Here is a 25,737-nt window from a genome sequence, read left to right on the forward strand (position 1 = left end):
ATCTGTTAATCCACTGCTTTTCCTACTTCACATGTTCCCCCTGTTCATCCCCCAGCCTTGGCCACTCCCTCAGTTTCTCCCTATTTGTTCTTGTACCCCAACCCCGCCCAGGGACCGCCCCGGGCCCCTGACAAAACCATCCCGCACCCAGGCCACGCTGCCTCTCTACCTCTGAACGTCGCGGGGACAGGATGTGATTAAAGTCATCTCAGTCCCTCATGAGAGACCCTTCTCTACCTTCTTTACCATCCACTGCATTGTAACACTGCTGGCTGCTGGAGCCCGATCGCGGGGCTGTCCGAAATGGACTCCGGGATGCGATTAATCGCATGGCCCTAGGGAACCCTCGCTGAGCTTTCAGGCCACAGCAGCCTGCTAGACAGAGTCCAGCAGTTACAACACAGCTCTTTCTTAGCTGGAGGGACAGCCACCACATTTGTTGTGGTGGAGCTGGACCACCACAACAAATGGGACATTTTCTTCGAATGAGCCCCAGAGTCCATCTGACCCCTTGATTACCAAACCAGAAGAAAAATTACTTCAGGGGGAAAAAAGTGACCTGCTTAGGGCCTGGAGAGGGAGCTGGACTGGCTCACCAGGTGATCTCTTCACTGTTAACCTTGTGAAAGGGTGAGTTTAGGTCTCTAGAGGGAAAGAACAGGAAGGCAGCAAGGGAAGAAGCAGGACAGCCTCCTTCATCTCTTGCCATGGCTCAGCTGCCCTGGAAAAAGGCAACGGGATGGATGGCAAGTCCTGACTGAGACCAACACACCTCCTCACATTGGCCCAGCCTTCAGGTCATGCTTTCTGAACTGGGGATAAGACTTTGTTCCTCCCTTGCCCCAATCTGCCTGACATAAGTGCTGCACTGCAGACCTGCAGACCATGTGAAAAGCCTCCTCTGGAGGTATTTTTACAATGGGAGCTCTCTCACATCCCTGCTGTGGGACCGGCATCATCTGATGGACCACACTGAAAATGGGGGTGGTTCTGGGCTTCAGCTGCTGCCAAAAGGCAAGTGTTAAAGAGGGGTTGAATATCTTCAGCTTCCAGCTGTGGGTGCCATGATTGGATCCTGCCACACCTGGGTGATTAACAACATACCTGCTCTGTCATCTCCTGACTCTTAGGTGAGGGAGGGAGGATTAACCTCCCCTGTGCATCTTTACACAGGTTCTGCATTCAGCTTTATTAAAGAATAACTTTTTCCCACCTCACTGAGGAAAAAAAGAAAAGGGGATGATGCCTGAGCTGTGACTTCCCGCTGGAAGTTGCTCCTATCCTTAGAGATCCACTAAATCCAGGTGGCTATTCCCAAAGTGCACATTGGTTGGTTCTGTCCTTGACCCAGACAAAAAAGCAGCCAGCAGCAGTGGGCACACAGAAACCTACCTTCCTCACACATGTCCCCTCCTTTGCCCAAGTTGCAGTGGCAGCGTGAGCCACCCCGGTCATAGTCGTTGATGCAGAAGCTGTCTGCAGAGCACACGGCCTCATCACAGGACAGGTCAAAGAGGCGGGCAGCAGAGGACATGCTGCCCCTCCTCGCTGCCCACGCAGTGGTCGCCCTCACTGTGGTTGAAGGGCGTGTGGTGGTAGGAGTGGAAGTAGTGGGTTCAGAAGTGGTGGTGAGAACCCGTGACAGGAGCCTGGAACTAGACCCTGGTGTGACCTTAGTTTCAACCAGAAATTTTCTGTTGCCTCCTTTAATAGCAGGAAGTGGTCTGAGCTGAAACAAAGAAACACCAATTCAGTAAATCTAAAATGCTATGGGGAAATGAAATTAATACCTTTCAAGATACAGATCTGAGGCAACGAACTCACCCTCAATGAAGAAAAAGAAGTGCCCACATTACTATATGTGAGCACACAATATCAGATATTAAACTTCCTGACAGGACCAGACACTTTAAAACATCCAGACTATAAAGAAAACAGAAGTGCCAAAGAGAAATCCTGACATTTACCTCTTCTATATAAATGTCGTAGTCTGAATCATCAATATCAAATCCATCACCATCACCAGTCACTGTGTCTGTGATGTACTGATGCCCATAGCTTCCACTTCCTAACTCCTCAGAGCCTGAAAAGACATAACTGGCATATTCAGTTCACAGAGTTTGCACACAGCAATTCAGATCTTACCACCCACCCCGATTCACAACACTTAAGTCTGAAGTGATGCTAATGTTCATCCTGAACAGACAATGCAAGTGTGGAGATGGCAGATGTTGTCCAACTTAAAACACACTTAAAGTGAAGACCTTCATTTAGTCACTAGGTGATTAAACAAATAAAGCAGGCAAAACTCAGTTCTCCTTCTGCAAACTGACTTGTATTCATCATTTTTCCAGGAAAAAGGTATCAAACTTTTTTGGCATGGACAACATTTCAATGACTTAATTGTTTTTAGGTCAAATTTTTCCCTTTTGGAAATACAGTCTTTTATCTGCCTTACTGGCAGCCATGTAAACAGGAACAGCAAAAGAGATGCACACAGCTAGGATACATTCTATTTAGGACTTAAACTACCTCTTCTGACTCCAAAGTTCCTGAAATTAGCGTCCTATATGTATTCTTAGACTATTTTTTAAAATCCAATTCAGTACCTTGAAAAAAGAAACATGCACAAACATCTTCACCCAGAGGGTGGTTGGGCACTGGAACAGGCTTCCCAGGGCAGTGGTCACAGCACCAGCCTGACAGAGTTCAGGAAGCACTCAGACAAGGCACATGGTGGGATTATTGGGGCTGTCCTGTGCAGGGTCAGGAGCTGGACTCAATGATCCTTGTTGATCCCTTCCAACCCAGGATATTCCATGATTCTATGACCATATGTTTTTCACGTACATAATCAACTTCTGCCACTCCCCAGAGCACTGAACTGTGCTTTGAAGGACTCTGGGCTGGAAATGGACAGTTTAAACTGTTCCATTAAGGGGATCCTCATTTCTATTTCATAGAAAATACCTGTACTTTTCTGCACTTTACATAGCAAATTCTGCCTAAACAATGGTCCGTGCTTTTTAGCTATTAAAGTTCACCAGGTCATGAAGAAATATAGTAAAAGCAACCACATCATTGCAGTTACTCATCATTTCAGCAAGGCTAAGAACAGATAACATTAAACTATTAAAACAACAGATTCATGTATCTGCCTTTTCCATGCAATATTTTGCCATGACTTAAGAACAGCATAGGTAACCTGCAGAGTTTCTCTACTAAGCTGACCCCAGCTGCCTGTGTATTTTGGCAGCCGTAACCTGTCCATATCTTCTGGCAGTTAGCAGGTCCTTTACATTGCAACATGTAGAGATGCAAAGTCTTGCTGGGCACTGACTGTCTGCAGAAAGGAGAGTCAGAAAATGCCACTTGATGGTAGTGAGAGCTTCACTACCAGTACTAAGCAATCCGATAAAGCCAGTGAAGTTAACGAGGCTCAGCAGACTTTCAGAAGGAGCAGTGTGGGCACAGTGCTATTGGGCTGTTTGAGTCAGTCTAACTGGGATCAGCCATTTCCCAGCTCAGTGGACAATATAGCAAAAATGTTTCACTAAACTGATACAGGCAGGAGTGTACTTACCTAAATCTTTTTGTACTCTCTCCTCCTTTGCTGTGATTGCAACCCAGAAGTCCTGGCAGACAGTTATGAAATCTAACATATGTGCACCGGAGATGAATGTGTGCCCTGGCTGACTAACTGGCTGCACTCCACATCCTCTGCAGGGGTTACTTATCAATGGGCTTTGCACATTACATCAGCGCACAGAAAAATTAGAGGCAAATGCATAGAGGTAATGAGGCATACACACTTGCAACCAAGAAAGCATGCTGGACTGGGACAAAATGTGTATAAGCCTTTTCACTCTAACATGTATACCTAGTCAATCTGTAAATAATACATTTTATCTGTACATTAAACAGAAGTATTCAGCCCTGAGTTCTACCAAATGAGCTAAGCAGATAACTCTATGACTGGTAACAAGATGAGGCAAACAGGACAAACTACATCCAGATTATTTCTGCTACTGACTGTGAATGCACAGGCAAAGGATTAGAGAATTAGACTGCACATTTATGAACTGGTCCCAGTCCTGCAGCCACTGGAATGAATTTCACCATATTGAAAACAATAGGTACTATCAAAACATAAACAAAACCTCTTACTCCTAGTATTCACTTTTATAGTCACTCTGGTTAATCACCATCCAGAATAATTTTACTCCAGGTTGGAAGCTAGGGAGAATAAAGCAGAGTAGAGTAGAGTAGAGTAGAGTAATTATTCAGGTGGAAGGAACGATCACCTAGTCAAGCTGCATCTTCTACCCATCACTGCATTAGAATCCCCTTCTTTGGTAACAGTGATTCTGTAAGATACGCCATTCTACAAAAGTTTCAGCGTGTAAAACCACGAATATATGCATTACAAATATGATTTGCAGTTGTGTTGGTTTTGCTTTGCCTGGTTTTGGTAGGAGGATGGGCTACAGGGGTGGCTTCTCTAAGAAGCTGCTAGATGCTTCTACCGTGTCTGGCAGAGCCAATCCCTGGTGGCTCAAAAGATGGACGTGCTGCTGGCCAAGGCTGGGCCGATTGGAAACAGTGGTAACGCCTCTGTGAGAATGTATTTAAGAAGAAGTCAAAACAAAGTTTGTGGCAGTTTTAATTCCATCCAGAGAAGAGTAGGTGAGAACATGCAAGAGGAACAACCCTGCAGACACCAAGGTCAGTGAAGGAGGAGGGGGAGGAGCTGCTCCAGGTGCCGGCACCAAGATTCCCCTTCAGCCCCCGGTGCAGCCCATGGTGAAGCAGCTGTGCCCCTGCAGCCCAGGGAGGTCCACAGGGTTGCAGAGATCCACCTGCAGCCCATCGATGAGCCCACCCTGGAGCAGGTGGGTGCCTGAGAAGAGGGTGAAAGCCCACAGGAGACCCAGGGACAAGTGCCCAGCTCCCAGGCTGGAGCAGCCTGTCCTTGAAGGACTGCACCCGTGGAAGAGTGACCCACTGCTGCAGCAGTGTGAGGGGTGCTGTTGCCTGTGGGATGGACTCATGCCAAAGAAGTTCATGGAGAACTGTCTCCAGTGGGAGGGACCCCACAGTGCAGCAGGGGAATGACTCCTCTCCCTCACTGGTGAGAGAAGCCCTGGGTGATGAACTGACCACAACCCTCATTCCCTGTCTCCTTGCACTGCTGGGGTAGGAGGTAGAGCTGGGAAGGAGGGAACAGGGTGGGGAAGGTGTTTTTAAGGGCTTATGTTACTTCTCATTATCATGCTCTGATTTGGTTAGTAGAAAATTCCCTTCATATCTCTAAGTTGATCCCGTTTTGCCCACGACGATATTTGGTGAGTGATCTCTCCTGGTCCTTATCTCAAACCATGAACCATTCGTTAAATTTTCTCCCCTTTGTCCAGCTGCAGAGATGAGTGAGAGCAGCTTGGTGGGAGCTGGGCATCTGGCCAGGTTAACCCAGTCTTTTTATTAGACAATGAAGGCAATCATGATGATTTTAAGATGAGGATACTAACTGGGAGAAGTAACGGGCAAAACAAGTACTGGTAAATGTTAAACAGTAGAATGATTGTGGGGAATTTTTGTTTTAATTGTGGTGAAGGATCCAGGGGTGTATTTTGTCTAAATTGTTAATTTTTGTTCTGATTTTGGTTTTGGTGTTTTTTTTTCTTTAAAGTTCACCAAAAAAGGGATTTATTGGTATATCATATACAATATCTTTTTAGTATCACCTACAATATCCTTACTTCTGCCTTGATTCAGATTTGGGTTAGGGTTAGGGTTATTAGATTTAGATGTAGAAGCTCTCAACGAAGAAAGCCAGCACCAGTTCACAATCTGCTCCTTGCATTGCTCATTGGCTTCCTCCATTCTCTTGACCAAGAGCTTTGTATTCTGCTGCTTCCTCCTTGCTCTTTTGAGTGCTCTGCTTCTTCAGAGCAATATGCCTGCACTGCAGCACTCGAGGAGTCCCTAGTCACTGGATCTTAGGAGCCTTGGTTCTGGGTTTCTTGCCCCTCTTGTTCACAGGCTTCCTCACAACGTACTGGCGAGCATCATCCTTCTTAGACAGGTTGAACAGCTTGCAGATTCTGCAGGTCCTCTGTAGAGGGAATCCTTGTGGAATATAGGATACCCCAGGAGGGCTTGGGCATCCCAGGGCTGTTGCAGAAGTACCCCTGATGGGGCCTCAGGCTGAAAACAGGCTTGCAAGGCACCTGCTAGCCGGCGGCCTTGAACAGCCTTGGGAAAAGGTATACACTGGTCAGCTCCCCCGCTGCTTAGAGGCTTTCTCATGGGAAAGGGGCGTGAACTTTGGGAAAAAGTATAACTTGGTGTAACCGAATAATAAAATGGGAGCACGATGCTCAAATCGTATCGGTGTTCGTATCGTGACTCTGGCTGGATTCCCCTGCTCCCGGGACCCCCCCCCACAACAGTCCTCTTGGGGCCAAGATGACAGGGTTGTGTCCATCAGCCCAGCAATGCCCTTTTCACCCTTTTTCACTATGACCAAGTTCAGAACACTCAAGTTTGCATCACTGATGCAACCGTGAATGGATTTGCACTTTATCTCTCCAGTTCTTCTGGGGCAATAGCAGGAATGGCCCTTGCTAAGCAGAAGGCAGACACATCCGTGAGGCAGGACACCTTCATGGAGAATCCTTTGTCATTGCCACCACTGATCCTGACAACATATCCCTTCCACTCCTCAACAAGGGAATCAGCCAGGACCTCTTTGGCCATTCGTTTCTCTTAGGATGTTCTTAGCTTGCACCCATTGTCCGCTTCAATGAGCTTCTGGCAGCCAGGGGCTGGGAAAGACATATTCAGCTTCATCCTGCTCGTGCCTTGATACTGCTGGAAAGGGCAGCACTAACTCAGCTTCCAGCATTCACAGCAATTTTCAGTTCACTGAATCACAGAATTAACTAGGTTGGAAAAAAGACCTTTTAGATCATCAAGTCCAACCTACAACCTAACACCACCTTATCAACTAAACCATGGCACTAAGTGGCACATCCTGTCTTTTTTTAAACACCTCTAGGGATGTTGACTCTACCACCTCCCTGGGCAGATGATTCCAATGCCCAATCACCCTTCCTGTGAAGAATTTCTTCCTAATGCTTAGCATAAACTTCCCCCGGCACAGCTTAAAGACTGTGTCTTCTTGTTCTGTCATTGATTGCCTGGGCGAAGAGACTGATCCCCTGCTGCCTAAAACCTCCTTTCCAGTGGTTGTAGACAGTGATAAGGTCTCCCCTGAGCCTCCTTTTTTCAGGCTAAAACTAAATTTCCGTGCATTTTCAGTGAGCTTTTGAGAATATTCCAGTCTGGCCCCCACTCCCAGCTCACCTTCTGGGGGTGGTTCCAAGAGTTTTTTGTCTCAGTCCTGATCTTTAACTTTTGGAATGAATAACAATAATCTGGGAGAAAGCCAATGGGGGTATCAGCTCCTTCTGGGGCATTGTTTGGAAGCTCACCACTTCCCGCACGCTCCCAGTATTTTTATCACATGTTGGAGCGGGCAGAGGGATCAGTTCCCCCTCCCCAACAAATCCAAACTTTTCATGCAACAGTATGCATTCTTATTAAAAGACACAGCTCTTTGCCATGTGCTCTTTCTTCAGAAAGCTTTATTTCATTTCCCAACATCAGTAAAATTTTCAAAAGTCTCTATCCTCTGTAACTTAGTTAATTCTGCTGTAGGGTGTGGTATCATCACCATCAGCTCCACTCCATCATATGCTAATGTTTTAAAAAAGAGCAGGCTTGAGGCTGACTATCAGGGGGTGGCTCCAATGAGTCATCCCCCTTCTCCAAAGTGTGAAGGGAGGTGACATCAATGACCAGAGAGTCCTGCCTAGCTCTTTACCTCCTCACCTTTTACAAGTGGGCACAGTTCAGGGTGTGGGGAGGAGTCTGGATTTGGTGCAAACTCCTCCCCAGGGGTGAGGTAATGCTCAGGGTGGCCCAGCACCACCCCCAAATTGGCATGCATGCTTCCCCTAAAGATGGTAATTTTCTTTTCTAAAGCTCTGCACAAACTGGTTTAACAGGTTTCTCAGGTTCTGGGCTAGTTGCTTTTGGGCCATCAGCCCTGCCTCAGCCCTGAGGCAAGCAATTGTTTCAGCCTTCAAGGCAATTTGCACCTTTACCAGCTCCTCAGCAAAAATGTGCTTCTCTTTTTGACTAGCCATTTCAGACTCCATTATGGTTTTTGTCCCTTTTAGGACAGCCATCTTAGACTGACCATGTGCTCTGTGGGCAGCCATCTTAGATTGACCATGTGCTACCTGGCCAGGAGGTTTCTTTTCCCCCTTTGCCAAAGTTCCAATTCTCTCTGTTGCGACTTGCGGTTTTTGCCAGTTTTTTCTCAGAGACAAACTTTACAAGTGTACAGCAACTTCACTTCGAGAGCAATCCAGGTCTGCCCTTGACCTTATTGCTGCAGAACATTAGTTTTAACAAAAAACTTTCTCTCCTGAAATTGCAGCTAGCAATAATCTCCACACAAAGCAACTCTTTGCCAAAACTCAGAGTATCCAGCATGACTATGCCAATATCCCTTCCACTCCTCAACAAGGGAATCAGCCAGGACCTCTGTGGCCATTCATTTCTCATAGAATGTTCTTAGCTTGCACCCATCGTCCACTTCAGTGAGCTTCTGGCAGCCAGTGGCTGGGAAAGAGATGTTCAGCTTCACCCTGCTCACGCCTCGATGCCACAGGAAAGGGCAGCACTAACTCAGCTCCCAGCATTTGCAGCAATTTTCAGCTCCCTGAACACTTGCTTTTACGTCAGGTCTGTGCTACTGTCACCAAAACTGCTGAAAAAACAAAAACTCTTCAACAACATTTTTTAGTGGTAGAGAATTACGGCATTTTTTATTTTGGCCAGGATGTTGTACTGGCCAGGATGTGCAAGAGAAATCATTTCATCCGGGCATTGCCCGGGTTGAACAGAGAAAATCATTCCATCACACATGGCTCCTTACTAGATTTTTCACATACTTATACAGTCAAAACCCAGAGAAATCCATTGGTTCAATGTTCATTAGTACCAAGTTACGCAGTTCTTAGTATTTGGTTTTCTATTGGTTATTGATCCCTTTGCCTTCGATGCTAATTAGGTCCTCATCCTGCATTCTCTTATTGATCTTTTCCCAGACTAGGTGTCTCTGAGACACCAGGGAGGATGATCGGGCATTGACGTTCATTGTGGTCACTTATATCTTGTGCATCCCCTGGCAGCTCCCAGTCCATTGAGTTGTTAAGCTCCTCAGGCCCTGCCCAGGGAACAGAGTCTCTTGAAAAGAAACTTCCATTCCCTTCCTCCGGGGCAAAGATGAACAAAACCCTTGACTAAAGTTAGTTAAAAATATTAGAAGTTGTATCATTTCCAACACTACTACTTACTGCCTTTTATGTGTCTGAAAGTATTTCGGAACTAATTTAGTTCTTTTAATGTATAAATTTGCCTAAGAGCAATGGAAGCCGTAAGGATAATTTGGGAATAAAGAAAGGAAAAATCACAATCATGTGTCAGGGGAAACAATCTAATGTGTACCCAAACAAGCTGTGACACACACACTCCATTTTCTAACTTGGAAGTCATAAGCTACAAAATAAATATCTGTTATAGTCAAAATGCTATCTTTTTTTTTTTTCCAGTCAAACTTTCTATTGGCTTAACGGGATGTAAGTTTGATAAGGATGGCAAGAGTGAAGCAATGCAGAAAATGAAGTATCTTTATATTCATACATAGGAGAATGTTAGGTCTCGAATTCACATTTAGATAAACATATTTGCTTGCATATATGGATATGATTTTAATGCCATGCCAGTTTTACAGAACTGTAACTCTCCTGATTTGAGTGGTTATCACTAAAAATACATTAATAAGCACCAGCATGCAATGAGACATGGTATCTTAGGAGAGACTGGCAGTTCCCCAAACAGCAGGTGTCCCTCTTTCATCTGGCAGATCAAAACGTTCCATGCTTTCCTAACAGAAGCTGTTGGGAGACGAAATGTACCCACTATTTTAAACTGGACAATGGTTCCTTTCACGTTACTGAACTCGTAACATTTTAGAGCCTGGAGAGAGCAAAGAAGGTACAGCTTATTGTGTCTGGTAGAAAGACTGCTTTGAGGCCCTTCTTCAAAGACATTCACTATGTAAGGTTGGCGTCACCAGAATAAGTGTGACTTCAGAAGGTGTCCTAATATCCACAGGTCTTCAGATCTCCAGTTTTTCCCCTTCCTGACTGTAACTGAATTTCAGCCAGCACATGCTACATTGCTCTACTTGCTGATCTGTGAGCAGTTTTGGTAGCATGTAATGCACTCAGGAGCAATGGAGCAATGAGATGCATTCACTTCTGACCATGTCTGGATTTATACAGGTGAGTACACATATGACTGATGAGGTATCAGCCCACTGGCTTCTCAGTTGCCTTGTTCTTGCCTACATTTGGCCTTTGCTCACTGGACATTACATGACAGTCACATGTGACATGATGCAATATAACTACAAAACAGGATGCAAAGAAATTAACAGGACTTTTTGTAGATAAACCCCTACATCAGCCCATCTCTTAAGTGCTCTCTGTGTTGCTTTCCTGGAGAGCTCATCTCATAATGGGTGGTAAATCAGGGACAATTAAGCAAAGTGGTACTCTGCAAACACCAAAACAATGACTGTAGAGATAATAAGCAGGCTGTATTTAATTAAATCAGTGTTCCAGTGTACAAGGAGAAGTAGTCTGATTAAGACCCTCTACCAGGTTCTATAATCCTGTTTTATAAATAATTGAAAAAGTTGAGGGGGTCATGAGCTTTAGACAGCCTCTTTCCAAATAATTAGGGATTAAGTTATACTAAAGAAATCTTTCTTAAAACAAATATAAAGCCACATGAACTTTTTTTTTTTTGCTAATTAGGTTGCCATCATCATACTGAGGAAGGGACACGAGGGAGTGCAGGAGGTAGAACAGGGGGCACTACAACACAGGCAGATTGGATGGAAGTGTTAACAGACTTACTGCCTTCATGCAGAACCTCCCATAGGTCTTAACCCAAAATACAACAGGAGTATTTAAAAATTACTTTTATGCTTTTCAGTGACTCACAGTGTGATGATGCATGTCAATTGACCTGTCTCTTGCTTTTGTCACTGTCCCTACAACTACCAACACTGCTTTTGTAAAGTCTCTGGAGATCTGTGGGGAACAGTTCTGTGAAAAACCTTCTCCATTTACTATCTCCAGGACACATCACCACCATTTAAATCAAGGTTTGGGCCCCAGAGATTGCCCTTTTTCTGTGCCTGAGCCTCAGCTGACCCATGCAAGCTCCATGCAGAATATTTAAGCACCTATGCCAATGCCCTGCTCTGTGTGATCCTGGCAGTGACGGCCAGGACCACAGAAAGGGATGTGCCCTGCTTAAGCAGTCACTTCTGTCACATTTGCTGTGGAGACAAGCAGGAGGGTATTTTTAACAGAAGACACTTCCTCTGTTGGTCTGGCAAAGCTCAAGGCTGGTGACCTTGCAGGCACAGTGCAAACCCCATCTGTTTCCCGAGAAGATGAAGGGTATTGAAGCAATGCAGGTGATGACATTTTTTTTTGTTTGATTCTTTGGGACAGTTTATTATGTTGTTTCTAAACTGAGTATGTGCAATCTGTTATTTTCCAGTGAATTGTCCATGACATTTTGAAAGATTTTATACAGCAAAACCCAAACAGCCATGTAAGTGAAATACCCACAACGTGCAACTGTAATTAAGAAAGGCAAGAAAAAAATTGGTTTATTGCATCATTTCCCTCTAGAAAAAAATTAATGAAACCAAATCACAAATAAATGAGAACCCTTGGGGAAACTTGCCCTCTCTTTCCTCCCTGAAAATGGAGCAATTAACGAAGCATGCATTTTTTACTAGGTAAGGGGGTAACTGCTTATAATCAAAGCCACATGTTCTACCTTGGGAGGTCTGTCACAGTAGGTGACACTGTCAGCATCCCTTTAGTGAAGCAAACAAAGACAATGTTTTCCTATGCTGACCTGAAACAATGCAGTCAAGAGTACTGCAAAACCCCCGTTTTAAAAACAAAATGAGTGAATTACCTGTGAGAATGAGATAAACCACAACAGAAAACATCCCTGAGTAGCATGGACCCATCTCTGCCTCAGCCTGCCTACAAGAACTGTCTGCAAGCCAATATGGACCCTGAAGACCCTCTGCTTTTGAGGCAATGTTGGGAATCCGTTAATCAGTTAAAATAAGCATCAGAACAGCACTACTTATTTCAAGTCAGGCATGAAAAAGCCAGCATATATAAGCTTAAAACTACAAATTTTTTAATTCCAAACACAGTAAGGACCTTAGTGCCAGCACCATGTGAGCTAAGTGTAATGCAAAGGAGTCAGACATTGTATGAACTTCTGCCAGCTTTCTAAGATATTTCAGGAATTCTGAAGAATACATAGGCAGGCAGAAAATAGTATGAAAAATCTGTGGCCTGTAGCATGTTTCACTGCTTAGGTGGGAGGAGGAACCATGGTAATAATGAAGGTCGTAATTCTTATGATGTGCACTCTGAAGGATAAAGGTGCTTCAGTTTCAGAGATGCCAACTGTCTGACACCTTTTCAAAAACACAAGGTGACTAAGGTGTAATCTGCTGGCACTTTGAGAGAGTCAAGCAACTGGTACCACCTGAGATACATCACCATACCTGAGACAGCCCCGGGGGACTGTCAGGTGTTTATGAATGGCACATGCCCTCCTGTAGTCACTGTTGAAAACCACAAAACTTTGAGGACCTCAAATCTGCTGAACACTTACACTTAAGCAATTGAAGTGAGTGATTAACTGAGCCAAAGAACTGGGTTTTCTAGCTGCTAAAAGCAGGAGGGTACCTTCAGATACATAATGTGAATTAGGACTGAGTTTTAATTGGATGCCCTTGAGTTTAGTGTTTCGTTTGGGGCTTTTTTTCTGTACCGTGAAACCTGTCAGTGGTTTAAATCATTCTTCAGGGGTTTTTAATGTTTTGGAGAAAAATAGATGTTCAGGCTATGCACAGCTTTAATGAACAATTTTCTCCCAACAAAAGTTTAGCTTTTCTACTAATGTGTAATGTATTTGTGTGTCTGGTTAACATCAAGTCAGTCTCCTACACAGACATCACAAGTAAAGACAAGTGAGAGCTGCTATCAGCTAGACTATCATTTGAGCTACACTCCTGCCTTCAGAAAACCAAATAATTTATTTCTAAAGGCACTCATCCCTGATGCTCTTGAGCAACAGTCCTTGCTCTGCAAAAATGTGGTTGTGACGACAGGTATCCGCAAGATAACACGATGTGTAGTTTCAGGTATAGTGCCTATATGTAGTTTTTAAGCCTATTTTCAAAGAGCACACTGGCAAAAGAATAACATTTGCATTTGCCAAAGAGTCCAGAGTTTGCCAAAGTAGCTCCAAGTACAAGTACCCTGGAGCAGGACTGGAGCACATCACAGACATGACATGGTCCTGGGCTGCAGGAGCTCTGCCTGGTCATGAAGGTCTCTGCCAAGTACTGCCAGGCCCTTGGAGCAGGGAAACCAACCTCTCAGCCACTGCAGCACCCATGTGCCTACCCTGGGCCAGCACAGACTTTTTAAGCCCATTCAAAGAGCAGTGCAAAATGCATAATATATTGACTTTTCAGATCTGATCCAGGCACAGAGAACCAAGTTCCCATCCCTTATGAACCTCTCCAGAAATCAGTGCTTATACACACCAGATGTGAATTTGTTTCCAAGCACTAATGACAGAAACCCATGTTTTAGAGACATCTTGGCAGGCCTCTGCAGAACAAGCAGTTTCCAAAGACAAAGTGCCTTCCCTGGAGTACTGCACAGCATGAAGATGATTCCACCCTTATTAATAGAGCTAAACACTTTATGTTTTCGACCAAAGAATGCAGCTGCTAACATCCAAAGATAAACAAGATACCAAGGAACACACACGTGTGCCTGAGGCAGCAGGAGCTGACCCTGGAGGATCCACAGGCCAAGGAACTCCAGAGTATGCTGCAAGAGGTTTTCACAAACATTTACTTCAGAAGTTAAACTTTTGAGCTCAGCAGCCATAGCAAACTACATGCAAACTGTTCAGGTGGCTGAATTTAGGACAGAGGGACAAAAAGAATGAAAACTGCCATATAAGTCAATGAAAACAGGGATTCTACAACAGGGAGGCAGTTTAGAAATAAATCTTTATCAGGTTAAATTGATGGATCACTAAGCATGTTGTTATGTTTCTGCAGCATGTAAAATCTTATTGCAGAGCTCACAGTCCTACCTGAATATTTGCTGCTCATTTTCACTGGTTAATTAGAGATGGTTTGCAATTGAGAGAGTGAGAAAAGAAAAAAAAAAGGCACAAAAAATACTGATACACATTTCTATATAAAAAGTTTGGAACACTAAAGATATAGCTCCTTTAGCCCAATTTAGGCTTTGGCTCTCTTTCCTCCATTTCTCTTTGTGACATTTGGATTTTTGCTGTTAGAAAATGTGATTTGTGTGATTCCCAGCATACTCTATGTTGCCTTGGTTGGGATTCTCACATACAAGCTGTGACTTTGGGTGTGATGAGGAGCAACAGCCCCCCCAAAATCACCCCACAGTGACACCAGCATTGGCAGAGGATTGCATCCTGAGGAAGCCCAGCAGCAACTGGACTAACACTTACTGCAATGTGCATGGTCTATATTGCTACACAAATGTAATTATAATAGTTAACAAGTTGGTATGTCAGCATGTTCACCTAATATTTTTGCTATGCAGCTTCTGATCAAAAAGGGGTGCTTACTTCTTTATTTTCACTATTTCACTTTATTTATTTCACTATTTTCACTTTATTTACACTATTTTCATGACTGTGTTTAATAGTTAAGAGTCTTATTCCTCAGAAAACTGTACAGGTTTGATTTGGTGTTTCTGAGTTGCTGATATTATATATGTAATATATCAGGTTCAGCTTCAAAGAACAGAAAAAATGAACAATATACTCATCTCTCTCATTTCTCCCCATGATATTCACTTATCAGTTCTGCACGAAGCCAGCACAAAATTCAGAAAGTAGCCATCCAAAAATACCTGGCAATGACCTCCAGAGTGGAGAAATGGCATGAAAGTGATGCTGCCTGGGTCTTTTCAAATCTTTGCTTGTGGCTTGACTTTCACAGGGTGCTTGCTGCAAACTCCTCAGACAGGACTGAGAGGTGTGAGAATGGGGGTGACTCTTCCTGGAGAGCAACTCCTTCCACCAGCAGGCCTCCACAGCTATCCCAGATACACTTTATTTACAGATATACTTCATTTTTGTTTAGCTTTGATTACAAGAAGGTGGTTGTACTCACTGAATGTGCGGATGACATCACTTGGTGCACTGGCAGGGCTGGATCCAAAGGAGTTTGCTGCTCGGACAGCAAACTGATACTTCGTGTTTGGGAGAAGTCCTTTGAGAACCATGGACTCCATCTGGATCTGCTCTCTTATTACTGTCCAGTTGCTGTCAAGGTCTGGCCTTGAGGATCAAACAAAGACCACATCTTTAATAATTAAAGCTGGCTCTATAAATTAGCTGCCTTTAAACTTTTCTAGGGAATACACTAATAAATGAGACAGAAGTCTACTAAATCACTGAAACCCTTCACTCTTAAAGGGTCAGACTGTGCAACCCACAATTACCAAGCTGTGAAGCCTGTGATATCAAAACTGTACAATCATACAAACCCAATACTCAGATTTTGGTTATAAAGCCAAGGAGGCTGTTTAGAGGACATACTGACAAATCCAGTTATGCTTATCTGTTTTGTGGGTTTTGGGTTAGTAGTTTTCAAGTGAGGGTCTATTACCTGTAGTTCCCAACTCCCTCCCTGTATGGCTGTATAAAGCAATAATTTGCAATAGAGGGAAAGATCCTGATTTATTTCTAAGAGCTGGTGTTCTAATGCCAGTAAGTCCCTTCAAACGTATACAAGCATTAGCAAGGTGAGAATCCATCATTTGATCTCCCAAGTAATTAGGTTAATCCACTCAACATAGGAAATACAGATCCAAAGTCTCTTCAGAAAACAAACAAACAGACAAAAAAATCAACCCGAAACAAAAAAACCCAAAGCAAGCCACCAAAAAAACACACAAAGACAACCCAAGACCCACAAAACAATAATGCAGAGAGTGTGGCCTATGTGCATGGGTCTTGTAACCACATTCCTGTAGCTGCCTTTGGACAATGCCTAGTTAACTCCTGATTCATAGTGGAAGCCAGCTGCCAACAAGTGCTTCTCTAAGTGCCATTATAATCCGGCTGAAACCAGTATAACCATTCACGTGGCAGTTTGGTATCAAATGTTTTAAGTTCATACATACAGGCACATTGTAAAGGGATGGGTGATTTCAAGTACTTTGAGAGAGTATTCTGATGCTTCTGCACCATTTCCACTCTCTCTAAAAGTGGCCTCTTCTTATCAAAGAGAGAACAAAATAAGAAGCTAAACAAATACAAACAAAACAAAAATGTAAACATTCACTCTAGGCCACCCAAAATACTAAAATTAAAGTTTATGAAAGTAAAATAAGGACAGAAATGGCTTTCAGAGAAAATTATTCCAGTGTTCTTGCAATATTTATTACAGGAAATAACCTCCAAGTGCACCCTGAATCTACCAGTGTTTACACAGGACTAGCTGCAAATGTCTCCAACAGTCTTCAAATTAAAAATTATAGCACGAGGCAGGCATTTTGTATTTGTTTATTTTCAGCTGGAAGGAAATGCCAAAGTTAATATATGTTTTATTTTCGTGGTCAATACAAGATTTATTGATCACTGAGGTTCCATTGCTTTGTGCCAGCATGGCAAATGCAGTGGCAAAGCAGCAGTTCTCAGCTGCCTGTCCCAAGTGCACAGTGGCACACGGAACATGAATATTTCATTGTCTTGCTAAAAATAAAAACAAAATCAGACAAACACACAAGATGTAATGATAGCTAAATAGACCATCTTAAGTCACCCTTCACCACCATTTCCTGGTAGACAGGAGAGCATTTATTTTGGCTACTCTTCCATTGTTTCCCTCCTCTGAGTTTTTGATGCCTGGGCCAAAATGAAAATATATAGTGTTTTCCAAATGAAAGCTGTTAACATTGCTTCCTTCCAAAGGCTTGCTTAGTAGTGTTTTCAATTTTCCTGTACACATCCTTTTTTGGTTCTAATTCCCATCCAAGGAATTCCTGCTAACTCAAAAGCTGCCTCTTTGCAACAGACCTTGACGATGTGTCCACCCAAGTAGAAACAACACACCTTTGATGAAAGAACCCAAAGGAGGCATTGCACCCTAAAAATATTTAGGAGATAACACAAACAGCAGGCTAGCCTTCAAATACAGACTGTCTCTCCCAACACTTCCTTCTGCAGAAGTCTGTAATAAAGGAAATGTCTGCAAATATGTAAGGATCTGCAGCTGAAGGAGAGGGAAAGAGGAAGATTTATCACTTGACCTTTGCTACTTCTCCAGAATGCTCCCTGTGTGAACAAAATGGTATGAGATGAAAACATGGCAAACAGATGGGGAAAGGAACACAAATTCTGCTGGTGACTGCATCCAGGGCCAGCCAGCGCCCATGTTCCCTGAGATGAGAACAGAACATTTTATTGAAAACTGTCTCCATGGTCCTTTTCTGTATGTCAAATGATTTTATGTTGTCAACTTTTACACTGGAAGGGCTCATTTTGATACCACTTTTCCCATTTTCCTGCAGCACTATGTTGCCCAACACAGGTCTCACTGCCTCTGGCCAAGACCTTGCAGGGTAGGTCCAAATGTATCTGTGAATAGGGAGATCAGACAACTTCCATGGACATTGCCTGCTCTTGAAGCTGCAGCTGTGCGTCTCCAACACATAAATGCTCTGCAGCAGGAATCTAACACAAATCATAGTGGTTTTGAGATAATAAATATATGGCTAAAGTCAATAGGACTGGATGGGTATAAACCAAGGGCAGAATTCCATGCCAAACTTACCCAAAAATTTTGGATTATTGCTTTATGTTGTAACCTGGGGACTGATTCAGTTCAAGAAGGGAATTTTTTCTGATGCAGAGAATGGCAATTTTATAGTCACTTGAACTTCCTTTTAAAATCACCTGGAAATTATTTAAGTGTGAGGCACCCACTAGCAATCCAATTTTTCTAAGGTTTCTGATTGTTCTTCTGTGCCATATTTGTACTCATCTCAAGGGGCAGATTCATCTCTATAATGGTTTTTAAAAAGTATTTCAGCAAATAATAAATATGATGACAAGTACAATACATCATCATTCACTGGATGGAAAAATCTCTTGTAGATATACTGCACTATAACATATTATTTTTAGTAACGATTATATTTCACATTATTGTGACACTTTCTACAAAATATATCAACCAATATGCCAGGTCAGTTCTGAGGAAAGGAAAAGTGGACAATTTTCGTAACTCATTCTCTTGTTAGATATTCTTCTGATGCTATCTAATGTTGTTAAGCGCTTCCTCCATAATATCTTTTGTTCCTCTTTCTTCATCAGTTACCTTTTCAAGGATTTAATCTCACAAGCAGTGAGGTAAATACTGAGGCAGACATGCCTATTTCATGCAATAATCAGGGAAACAGTATTGAAAGTATTTTTCCTAGACATTAGGAGGTGTCTCCCTGGTCAGCTCTGTTGTTTCAGGTTCTTTGCAAACAAAAGCAAACAATGACTGTCTGGTTCAGTGCAGTGCCAAAGACAGACAGTTCAGCAGGGAATGGATTCAGGGATAGATTTTTCTGGGAAGGAGAGGGAAGGCTTCAAACTAATCAAGAAATCTGTGCACACCACCATACTGAATCCACACCACCCTAACATCTGAATACTAATAAATCTCCCAGTTTTATCAGCAGAACATGCCCAGTTCATTGCAGCAGAAGTTTCATGTCACTACCAAGATACTGAACATTTTCCTTTTGCATGCCAAGATTAATATTAAAAGCTTTTGATTTCATCTACATACCAATGAGATGAAAAGAAAGTGACCTGATTGTTTTAGGGTATGTGCTGCTGAAACACTTGTGATTCTGTAGCTGCTATGTGGGTATAAAAATTTGGGTAAGTTAGTCACCAAGTTTAGAAGATCATGTAGGCATTGAACAGATTAAAAATTTGAGTATTTGGAGTATTTGACTGAAAACACCCCAGATATTTTTAAGAATTAATTTTGTATAGCATCTTTAGGAAAAACACCCAAACTCAGATGCTTAAGTCCAGGGTCTTGCTTTAGCGGCTTTCATAAAAATGTAATTTTTCATTAAATACTTCTCGCCATTAACCAACAGAATATTTACACTGAGCCTACAAAGTTGCACAGACACTATGTATTTTGGTTTTAACACATTCTACTGCACATTCCTTATGAACTGTCCAGTGAAGAGTGAGTCCCACAGTCTCCCTCCTGACTTCCAGCATTTAGACAAGTTGAGATTGTCATCTCCTTAGCATCCTCTTTTAGTCAGCAGCAGAGCAGAGCCTGAATTAGCTCAGCTCATCCTACATCTGAAGCCACCTACAGCCCTCCACTGCCTGTAGTGAACCAAAGGTTCCCAAGGGAAACCCCTTAGGCAAGTGCTTAAATAAAGCACCACAGGCTGCAGGCTAGCTCTGGTTCTGATTAGATTCTGGTATCTCAAAACAATTAAGGTACTGAATTTTCATGAATATACTGAATTTCCCCAGTATCACAGCTGAGCAACTGAGAGGAGTGTTTTGGCCCAACACGTTTTTCCTAGGGTTAAAGTCATAAAGTTAGTTCTAATGAGATGGAAATTATTAAAGAATGTCATGGTTTTTAGACATTTGTGCTGTACCCAAGTGAAATTACACATTTGCATTAGAAAGTAATTAATTTTGCAAAATCACAGGATAATGGTGTATTTCTTTGACATAAGAGGACTCAATTCTAGATTTACTTGAACTGATTTGTTTTAGTTTTACATTGGTTTAATTTACTGGCCTTAACTCACGATAATACATTTTACAGTAATTAACACTATATGCAGCAAAAGACAATGAGGCTTAAAGTTAAATGTTTACCTCTAACTGCCATTAGGGCTTATGGCTCATTGAACTTACTCCAAATATATAACCAAGCTTCCAAGTCTAAGAGAGTGTAATCCCAGAATTAAGAAAGGCACTTTCTACTTGGCTCTAAACCTCAAACTAAACAGTGCAATCAAGACATTTTGCTCCTAGCAAATTCTTTCCCAAAGTCTAAAGCTGATGAAACACTTAAATTTCAATCACTCACATCTTTTGACCTAAACAGCAAAGGCAGCTTTCCACTCCCTGGCTGAACAAAAACATTGTGACTGTGTCAGATGGAGATGATGGTGCCCACTTCTTCCATTAGCAGGCTCCTGGTGCTATGAAGAAGTGTACATAAGCCTTCAGGTTCCACTTTCCAGTAAAAGCACGGAGGTGATACAAGTGCAGTCAATCAGAATACAACAAAATCCCTTCCCCATCAACTGAGCAAATGAGAGAGAAGTGATGGAGAGAGAGCAAAAAGCTCAGATAAAAATTGTGTTAAAGAAGTAGATATTGAAAAAATTTCATTGTAGGTCTACAGCAGACATTAAACGAAGGGGATAAGTATCTTCAGTCCTCACATCCTGCCTCGCAGTGCCCTGAACATTGGATTGCCTCCAACTAAATACGGGGCATTTCAGTCCAAACACAAAGTGCATCACTTAAGAAGTAGGTTTTCAGTCTGGGTATTCTTTTTGCTATATCAATATCTTTTTGGTAGATTGTACCCATACTTTGAAAAGCAGGTTCTTCCTGTCTGTTCTAACAACAACAATTCTTTTTAAAAAATGACTATGTTTTCCCGAAGAATGATTTTTTTGACTTTTACAGATTAGAGTAGCTAAAGAATCAATTCTCTCTTCTTTTACAGGAACCTCAACTAAAACCTGTCATCAAGTATTCGCTCAAAGGATTAAAAGGCTGAATTTTACTTTCACTGTAAGGGTAAACATTGAGGCGAATAAAAATACATAGATTTGTATGCAGATATTAGCTCACACAAGCATATGAACAGTCAAGTACAAATACTTGTTTATGCTTGCAGATACAATCACCTCCTCCTGACCCTTCTTATGCAGCTTATAAAAGCAATTTGACTGGCAACTTCTGTCAGTTCAGTTCTACTGCTGCAAATTTTAGAGTTCAATAAAAGAACAAAAAAAAGGCCCCACCAACACACCACTTTCCCCCCCAAATCTAAACAGAGAGATCAACATTTCATGTAAACTTGATTAGCATTAGCATAACAAAGCAAGTCTAAATCCTGCAAGCTCAAGACCCAAATGGCTTTGTGTTCAAGAGGTGTCTGGGTCTGGTACTGTGTGATGTGGTTTAGGGGCTACAGTGGTAGTGCTGGGTTGATGATTGGGCTGGATGATCTTGAAGGTCTCTTCCAATCTTGATGTTTCTATGATTCTATAACTTTTGTCAGGTAAAACTGTCCAACATGCTGAATTTTCAATCCTTGAATTATTGTCTACAGGCAACCCAGGGAAACCATTCTCCCAAACACTCTTTTCTCAGCATGGTTTGACAGCATTTGATGACAGGAGAAACTTAAAGCTTCATTCACCCAGGCCACTAGCAGAGGGAACAGATCAAATTAGACCTTATTTCTCTTCCATCAGAAAGTACAACTTATTGGTGATTTTATAACAAATTGGATCATTTCTGGTTTCGTCTTTAAATTTTCATGGTAATTCAACACACTGAGAGGAAATCTAAGCATACGATACACAGTAAGTAAATAAACCATATCTATATGCAGTTTAATAGAGCAGTTTAGGTTTAAAAAACCCCAAAACACTATAGTGCGCAAACACCGAAATTCAGGCTCCACTGGCAAACTTGCCTGATAAACTCCACTGTGTAGTACTGGATGGGAGAACTTCCTTCACTCACTCCAGGCTTCCAGGACAATGCAACTTCTGAATCAGAAACAACCACGATCTGGGGCTGATAGGGTGGTGCAGGGGGCATGCACTTATCTAAGAAGAGGTGCAAAGGAATAGCATTAGAGAAGCAGCTGCATTGCCACACACAATAACCCAACACCCACAGATTTAAATCAAATTTATAGCCTTCTCCCCTCACCCTATTGCCCCTCTAAAACCCTACAATTGTGGAAAAGTAACAGAGAAGTACTATGATACTGCACGTGACAGAGGTTAGGTGTGAGTGCTAGAGACAACTGCCCTGCCAGTTTTGCAACAGAGCCCTGCAGGCAGTGTTACCTTGGGATAAAGTTGTCACCTCTCTGGGCATGCTGGGCCATCCTTTCCCTGCCCAGCCGTACGCTCCAACGCTAACGCGGTGTGGGGTGCCTGGCTTCAGGTCACCAATAACAACATCCTGCCAAGTCAAGAGCAGACAAGCACATTGTGACAGCAATTCTGTTCAACTGGGGATAGTGCTGTGAGCTGGAATTTGGGGATCTTACATGGTGTTTTCCATGTACTCTCCTAGGAAGATTGTCCCCAGCCCAGTTGCAGCTCAGAAACAACAAACACAAATAGAATCGTGTTTCCTCTCAAGCTGCAGCTTTGCCCCAGGGGGAATCCACAAGGTTGACCTGGACCCATTTCTCAGCATAACTCATAAGGTTGCAGATTATTTGTATTTGATATCCAGCTTTTTCACTGGTGAAGTCAAAGTCACATACTATTCCCTCCCTTGACCCAGCTGCTAGCATTTGGTATCAGTCTGGTGTGTTTTGCCCTTTTTTTTTTCTTGTTTGTTTTTATTTCTCTTTTAAATTCAGAGGCCATAAAACCTCCTGAGAGTGAAGCAATTCGATGCAGTGTGAACTGATGATCCTTAATTTCTCACAGAGCAGAGCTCTATCCCATCATCTCTCACAATTTTACGAGCTCAGCTAACAGCCTTGACCTGAAGCAGGCATTTCCCTTATTTGTCCTTCTGCCATAAACACAGAAAGATTAACCCACAGACAACTACTGTAAAGGAGGCAATGCTCAACTCCATGTGAAGAGCTTGTGCTGATGAATACTCTTCAGAGGAGCCTGTTCAATTCTTCCAGAAAATGGAAAATGTCACCAAAATATTACATTTCATCACTGGCTGCTGCACATAGCATGGATCAGCCTCAGACATATAGATCTCATGGATCTTTAATGGAGAATGTGTACATGTGTACAGAAATTGAGTATACTTTACCTGCAGCCTACCTGGAATGCCTGTGTTAATCCCAGATTTATGAATTTTGACAGCATACACACGTAAACAGAAATACCAGGTTCTACAGCACAGACTGTTCTGGTGTGAAAAATAAGCACTTACAAAAAAACTGGTTTACAGCAATTATTCTTCTGGTTTTCATTCTCTGATATTAAACACATTAGTCACAGTGCATTTGAAAATGTGGAGTTATCCTTTCTCTTCATGTTGGAACAGACTTTAAATCTGCGCTTCCAGTTGCAGTAAAATAGTAAACAATCCAAAAATTTTATTAACTGCTAAATTTCCTTTTGATGGTCATTTGGAAAAAACCACTTCCTCTCTACTCTTTGGGGAACCTACATTATTACTACAATGTTGTTCGACAACACCCTGCCATCTGTCATTTCTCTGGACATGGTTTTGGAGCACTAACACTGATTTCCTATTAACATGGACCACCTGACCACTATCCTGTTTTTCCATCATTCACATTTGATGTGTTCGAATGATCTGGACAAATCTGAGACAAAAACAATGCTGGAAAAGTAACTGTCCAGAGAGAGGCAGCAAGAACACTCACTCTGGAAGATTAATCTGGGTCTTTCAGTCTCATAGCTGAAGGGACTGAGATCTTTCACAATGTGATCTGAGAAGCCAGTTGCTGAAAACCCAGTACCTCCTCCTGGCGACAGTACTGATGCCCGTGCTCCTGCCTTTCTATCCTCCATGCCATAGGTATTGTCTGTCTGCCATTAACTCTGTGCATTTGTTCCTGCCAGTATTCCTCTTTATTACACTCATTCTTATAAGGAAAAAATCCTTCATTATTTGTCTTTTTGTTTTCACACTATTCAGGAACTTGGTGCTTGCAGAGAGTTGGATATTCATGCGCATGCCTCATACTATTACCTGCAGACTCAAGTCTACAATAAGCTAAACAGAGGGAATCTCATTGAGTGCCTGGCCAGTCAAGATCAAAGCCTTAATATCTACTTAAGTATTTAAGTTCAACATGCGTGCCCTCAAAACCTCAATAAGGTGCACTCATGCCTTACACACGTGGCTACCTGCCTCCTTCTGGCAGTGCCCTTTCCATGAACAGAGCTCTGGAACACACAGTGGGTATCTCTGAGATCAAGCCTCTTCTAATCTTCAAAGATCAGGTCATCAGTGAATAAGTAAAAATTCAGGACGTCATCAAGCTACCCTGACCTGTGGCAATGTCAGGGAATACCCACCTCACACCAGGAACACTTTCAAATCAGATCCTGGAAAAGAAACACATTTCCTTGTCCCCCATTGTCCAGCAGCCTGGGAGTACATGTTTCATTTCTTTTTTTGCTTGTATTTAGAAGACAGGTCTTAAACCCAAGTTTTCTCCCTCTCAGAAGAGACAGAGTGGACTCACAGATAATGAATTTAGGTAGTATGTGGAAGAGCTACCCCCATCATTTTTGTAGTCCTCCCTCCACTCAGATTACCTCTATATTTCAAAGCCTGATGCCCCAAACTCAACACTCGATTGCTGATGATGCTTCAACAGTCAGGAACCTCACTTTTTCGTCTTGCCCAACTCTTGCTAAAATCCTAAAAAATTACATTTGGTATTCTCATTACAATCTCACACTGTTGAATGGGGTGAGGAAATGTGATACCTTTTCTGTGGTAGGGGAGCCAATTCCTTGTAGATTATCCCATATATCCCTCCCTGCCCTGCCATACAGCTTGCCTTCCCTACAAGTGTGTTGAAACTGTTTTTGAGGCTCAGTAAGCTGCCTCACAGACACCAGGATTACAAATTGTTTTCCAAAAGAATGTCTGTTTTCTGTTTTGTTTTAATCCAAAAAATCATCAAACCCTGGATTACAACACAGCTGCAGGAACTGAGCTGGGTTTAATGACACTCTCTCCCCTGACGACAATTCCTTCCCTGCACTACTGGTCCCAGCTGGTCACTTCCCATTTTGTACTGGTATGTTTAGTGATTTGACAGGGAGCAGTGTTGCTCTCCACGGCTCTATGCCCAACCTAAAACTTCCCACCTTTAAAGCCTACTAATTTTTATTGATTTTTCTTATTTTTTACATGTGCTGGAGTTCCTGAATATTATGCCCAGTTAGAACAACCGCCTTACTAAATGGTACTGCATCTGCACTTCTCCTAGCTGCTGTCACTTACATGTTCTCTACTTTAGGATGATATAATACACAATAATCCATTATCCACTTTCCTAACACACAGGCACATGAACATAGGCATGCACAGAAACAGGTGGTGCAAATCAGCTCTTGCTACAGCGGTCTCACACGACCCAGAGAAGCCTCTAAGAAAGCAGCAGGGTCATACCCAGCACCAGGAGAGGCTCAGTGATGGAAACATTAG

At 42.6% G+C, this 25,737-nt stretch overlaps 1 protein-coding gene across 4 annotated transcripts in view; it reads right to left on the reverse strand.

Annotated features, from left to right (window-relative positions):
• The window catches only part of EGFLAM (EGF like, fibronectin type III and laminin G domains), a 79,266-nt gene that overhangs the window by 31,726 nt on the left and 21,803 nt on the right, over positions 1 to 25,737 (reverse strand). For all 4 annotated transcript variants that reach the window (XM_042028463.1, XM_042028465.1, XM_042028461.1 and 1 more), the window contains exons 5-9: positions 22,410 to 22,527; positions 22,028 to 22,163; positions 15,431 to 15,597; positions 1,968 to 2,083; positions 1,393 to 1,729 (exon numbers count right to left, since the gene is read on the reverse strand). In XM_042028463.1, coding sequence (XP_041884397.1) covers positions 1,393 to 1,729; positions 1,968 to 2,083; positions 15,431 to 15,597; positions 22,028 to 22,163; positions 22,410 to 22,527 — 874 coding nt within the window. The remainder of the gene's footprint in view (positions 1 to 1,392; positions 1,730 to 1,967; positions 2,084 to 15,430; positions 15,598 to 22,027; positions 22,164 to 22,409; positions 22,528 to 25,737) is intronic.

This window comes from Corvus kubaryi, unplaced genomic scaffold (genome assembly GCF_017639235.1).
Source record: "Corvus kubaryi isolate FWS band 111438036 unplaced genomic scaffold, C.kubaryi_AGA036_p1.0 37308, whole genome shotgun sequence".
Classification (NCBI taxonomy): Eukaryota; Metazoa; Chordata; class Aves; order Passeriformes; family Corvidae; genus Corvus; species Corvus kubaryi.